Raw genomic sequence first — 5,794 nt, 5'->3', positions numbered from 1 at the left:
AAATAAACAACACTATTGTTACCCGAAACTGTGTTACCGTTTCTCTTTAAACGTGCGAGTGTGCCGCCCATTCTTATATACTATACGACCGGCTCTCCGCGGACCATCTGCCACCACCGTCGTAGCCGCGTCAGCTGTGTGTTTGAAGACTTTGAGATACACAGGTTTAAGGCATGACTAGAACAAGGGCTGTGCACTGCATTTTTTGCAAATTGTTTGATTTGTTGAACTGCTCCATTAGCTGAGGAAACCATAACTGAGCAACCGTCCGTTCCAACACCTACACAATTATCTAAATTGAAATTAAAATCTTGCAATAGCTGTACAACTGCATTTCCTAGAATTTTAACAGTTATTTTAGGCTCTTGAATTTCACTAATAGGATCATTACTTACCCCACTATCTTTCAACAATTTATCTTTATTTTTTTCAAATATATAGTCGTGGCAATTAATGAATCCCAAAAATTTTTCATTTACTTGATTTTTAAATATGTAACGGATTATTAAACTTTATTGAGATATGTTAGAAATATCCGTTGTTCCATCAAATATCACACTAAATTGTTTTGCTTCTTTAGCTTCTGAACAAATTTTGTCTAAAATCACTTTACTGCAACAATTGATAATTTCATTCTGTGTGAATCCACTTATGTAAGTTGCTCTAGCAGTTGACGTTTCCAAATGATTTTTAAGAACATGGTCTCCAGAGGCTACTCTATATTTAAGAAGCTGTTTAAAATTGCCTTCATTAATCACAGATTTATCATTATCGACATTATCAATTGGGAATTCATCAAACGAAACTTTACCATCATCTCGATGCCCACGTAATGCAATATTTTGTCGTCCCAAAAAAATTATTGTTTCAATTATTGGTCTAATGCGAGCACGGTTTTCGGCAACTTCTTTTTTTCTTTGAGAGTCTAACATATTTATTACTTCTCTATTAGGGTTCAAATATGTAATTTTAAAATCTATTGCACATTGAGCAGCTTTCTTGTGATAGTGAGTACTATTGTGAATTTCTAGTGCACCATCTTTCCCAAGCAATTTTGAATATAAATTTAGAGGTTTAGTTACCAACCTATTTAACTGCTCTGTTTTATGAGCACCACCCATTGTAGTGGTTAAAAAAAGTACACATGTCTTACAAAATAACCCATTTTCATTTTTTGAATACTCTAACCAGCTGAATTTCTGAAAATGATTCAATCGTAAATACCGTTTTTCTTCTTTTCCCTTTTTATTGTGTAAAGAAAAAGGAAAAACAAAGTCTTCTGATGGTTTATTATTTCTTTCGAGAATTGTGAATTTTATAAATTCAATACTACTTACTACTTGGCCAATATCAGTATAATTTGAACTATTTGAAGTTACAATTGTGTTGGATTCTTTATTCGGTTCAATCAATAATGGTATCACCGGTTGTTCCTTTTCAACTTGTTTTGGTTGGTCAGGAATAAAATGCTTACTATTATCTGAAGTTGAAGTAAAATAAGAAGAAATTTTACGCTTCGACATACCTACTATACTTTAAAAAAACAGTACACGAATAAAACTTGCAAACGCGATGAAAATAATTGACAACACGAATAATACGATACTATGCGTAAACAATCACCACATGGCTAATGACAGTACTATCTTTAATCGTGCTATCAAACAGAGTGATAGTCTATGGGGCATCAGGCACTTGTCCCAAAATTTCATGGAGAAAAAAAAATATTGAACAACTGAAAAATCAATTAGCAGATAACACCAATACCAATATAATTAATATTTAAATATTTATAATCAATGGTTGTAGCCAATATTGTAATAATGTATAGTGGTGGCAAAAAGCCCAAGGGGGGGTCCACCAATTACCCCCCCCCCCCCCCCACCTGATATCCGCCACTGGTGCTATCGTTCCCGTGTGTCGTAAAACCTCGTGTGAACGCGAGGTGCAAGTGTGCCCGAGCTGTGATCAGCAGCCACGATCGATACCTAGTACTTATTACTGAAGTACATTTTCGCGTTATTATCGTTGTCACGATACGTATACATCGAGTAAAATAAAAGTCGCGTGTGACCACGCCTGTTTGTCCGTCGGGTCCGTCGTGATTGACGTCCGACGTCGAGCTCACATCGAGCTTCCGCCTGCGTCTATTTACGCCGTGCGCGTGTTTTGTTACCTCCGCGTGATCGCGAGTGTTTGCCACGGAAAAGTACGTGAATATTATACTAATTTCGCGTTCGCGTTACTCGCGTGGAACCACGGGCCATCATCGTCAAGCGATTAGCGGAAGATTTGTCCACCGTCGCCGTTCCGGCGAGGGACCGATATTGGTCGGCACCACGGATCGCCGCAGTCGCCGAACCACGTAGCCGCCGAGCCACGCAGTAGCCGTAGTCATAGTCAGGTCTATCATTTGTTTTGGTCCCACGTGTCAGTGGGCTATATATATATCATAATTATTGTTCACCAGCTGTGGTATTTAGTGTTAAGTTGATATTACTATATGGGCACCCGTTAATTGAATTATTTATTTATTGCAAATATACGTGTTTCCGACCCTAAACTTTTGACTATATTGTACAAATTGAATAACCTGTCTCCGCTCCAGCCTTCAACACCTAACGCAAGTCGTTGCCGACAACCGCACCATTCGTAGGATCGGTAACGGCGCTCACATTGGGTATCACGTCCTCTTAAAGATACTATACTACAGCCCACGAGAGAGTATTACTGTTTTGCGCATGCAGACTGTAGGCATTCCCCCACTTTGTGCCATTTAGTGTATGTCGAATACGTGGCAATGCGCGGAGTCGAACGTGTTTTCGTCGGGCGACAGTAATACTCTCTCGTGGGCCGCAGTATAGAACGTTGTTGATTGCTCTATCCCGTATGTTGTTTGAATCGATCGAAGGCATACTGAAATTTTATAAAAAAAAATCAACTCGTAAAATATTTCTGTTAAAAAAAAAAAAATTGAAAATAACTAATTTGGTTAATAAAAATTTGGTAAAAATAAGTAATTGTAAAAAAAAAAACAACATTTATTAGATAAATAACATATCCTATATTAAAGCATAGCCATTAACCTCTTGATAACCATCTTTTTACACTCTAACAATCCATATAAAACCATACACGGGGGCTTATTACCTCGACTTCTTAAAGTTGTAAAATGTATGAAGCATGATAGATGATTGTATATTGTATCTATCTTTTCCTCATTGAAAGGTTCACCTATATTGATGTTGGCTATACTAATGTGTTCCCATAAACATTATGGACGTCTGTGCATGTATGGTTCGGTAGGGTTTACATGAAACTCTAAGTTCATCACGCCCTTTAATATTCCTCAAGGAAATTATCGATGACAACCTTTTTAGTTTGCATTTTTTTTTTATATTTTCTAGAATCATATATAATATTTATTATTTATTAATAAAGTTAAAAAGTTATAATTATTCTATTTATATCATAATTGTAACCTTTTAATATTGAAATAATCTCATACAAATATAAAAGTAATTTGTATTAGGTTCTGTGTTAGCTATTATAGTACAGTTTATTTTATATTATTATACCAATAGAAAAATAATAATAAACTATTATTAATAAGCTGGTTACACATAGATTGATTCGGGTGTATACGTTTTTTTTTTTTTAAATATTTCAACTTCATAAATACTTATTATGATATGTACTTACATTGTTTTTACAAAGTTAAAATATTTAAAAAAAACACTTGAACTTTTTTCTGACAACTGTGTAACTAAAAGTTTTCATAACATAGTCAAAATATTTATAAACGAACGTAGCTTCTGAAAAATTAGAAAACTACACTCATTCACAAAATGTGGTATATTCACCATTATTTTTTATGTTTGACATTTATTTTTTCTTATGCATTGTAGAATTTATCAATGTCACTACAAGGCATAGAACAAAATAAATGTTAAACATAATTAATAATATCATTGTGATAAAAAAACTAAAACTTAGATATTTTAATCAAACAACCTTTAAAAAAATCTTTACATATTAAAATATATTTAAATTATAAAAAAACTTTATAATACCTAGGTATATATATTATAAACTAATATAAAATTTAATAATATATTCTTATTTTTTAATAAACTAATTGTACATAGAACGATTCGAATATCTACACTAATGATATTATGTACTTACATTATTTTTGTAAAGTTGAAATATTTCGAAAAAACTTTTTTTTTTTTTTTTATTTACAATCTATATTTAATATAATACAATAAGTAAATTTGAGTAATAGAATTTTTGACATGAGTTCACATGATAAGAGAAAAATATCCATTGATATTACTCTTCAGTTAATACTAGGTATAACGGAAAAATGAGTACATTAAGAGAAATGAAAAAGAAATAAAAGTAAAACTAGGTAATAATCAGTGTTGAGCATAATAAGATAAATTTATCTAGATAAATAATTAATTATCTCTTATCTTATCTAGATAAATTTAAAAATGTTCATATGATGTGCCATCTTAGATAAATAAACTCATCATTTTAACCAAATTATCTAGATAAAAAAATGTCAAATATATATTTTATTTTAATACAATTAATTTAAGAAGAAATAAAAATTGAGTATCGCTAGATAAAAACAAAATAATAGATACGAAATACAATAATCGTACATATCGTAAAATTATTATTGTTATGTTTTATGACTATGGACAGGCAATGTTATGCAATGTGCTCAGTACAGTCGTGCACACATACATACACATATGTATAAATGTTATCGCATTATGTTATTTTGATAGCCGGTAGACAGTATTTTTATACATATTTTAAAAATAGCCGGTATTTCAAATAATATTATGGAAACGGAGACCATCGTCTCTAAACCATAAACACAATAACACACACACGCCACACACATACGCACGCACACTTTATTGTGTATTTGTGAAATTATTTTTATGATGTGATTATTCATTTAGTCATTAGTGAACACTGAACCGTGATTACTCTACAAATCTCAAGTCTCAGTGTTATATATATTTTTTCAAATTGGTAGAAGACGATGGTAAAAACATTTGTGCTCAATGTCAATATTGCCCAAAGATTATTCATGGACAAAAAGGATCAACTGGGAATTTTCTGAGTCACATTAAGGTAGGTTAATTTCTCATACATAGGTACCTCTACACTTTTATATGTTATACGTTATACCTAGCAATTATAGATTATACAGATAGGTAAGAATGTAAGATAAACCTATTAACTCCACTGACTGCTACCTACCTAATTTGAATGCATTATTTTATAAACTTGCAGTGCATTTATCTAAACAGAATTTTGGTTAGCATTTTTAAATATTTATCTAATACTCAAAATGAATTATCCAGAGATTTTAAATAACCTAGATAACTAACTATCAATATCGCCTATCACATAATATGAATCCAGCTGTTGTAAACGTCCGCCATTTGTAAAGAGGTCAAATTATGCCGCTGGATATAGTAAAACATATTATAGTGACTGATTTTTTTATTATTCAGATTAAAAATGTCCTTAATATTAATTTTTTATACAGATTAGGTATAAATGTAAAGTTTATATACAATATCGTACTACACATAGTAAATTATAAATTATACATAATACAAATTATAAAATGTACATTACACAAATTATAAAATATACCTACATTATACAAATTATAAAATATACATTCCACAAATTATAAATTTGTAACCTTCATGTTATAAATTATTGATTTAAAAACAACACAAGTTTATTGAATATATTT

The 5,794-nt window shown here is 31.3% G+C and overlaps 1 protein-coding gene across 1 annotated transcript; it reads right to left on the bottom strand.

The window, feature by feature from the left end:
• Positions 1–512: 512 nt before the first annotated feature.
• Positions 513–1,523, bottom strand: LOC132933019 (uncharacterized). Its single transcript, XM_060999356.1, has one exon. The coding sequence runs from the start codon at positions 1,521–1,523 to the stop codon at positions 513–515; it is 1,011 nt and encodes a 336-aa protein (XP_060855339.1).
• Between the last annotated feature and the right edge of the window lie 4,271 nt (positions 1,524–5,794).

Source organism: Metopolophium dirhodum, chromosome 1 (genome assembly GCF_019925205.1).
Source record: "Metopolophium dirhodum isolate CAU chromosome 1, ASM1992520v1, whole genome shotgun sequence".
In the NCBI taxonomy this organism is placed as follows: Eukaryota; Metazoa; Arthropoda; class Insecta; order Hemiptera; family Aphididae; genus Metopolophium; species Metopolophium dirhodum.
The sequence above is the reverse complement of the archived record's forward strand: the minus strand, read 5'-3'. Positions and strand labels throughout refer to the sequence as shown.

Bases quoted from the DNA above. Each gene is read 5' to 3' on its own strand.
- LOC132933019 (XM_060999356.1), bottom strand. From the start codon at position 1,523: ATGTCGAAGCGTAAAATTTCTTCTTATTTTACTTCAACTTCAGATAAT.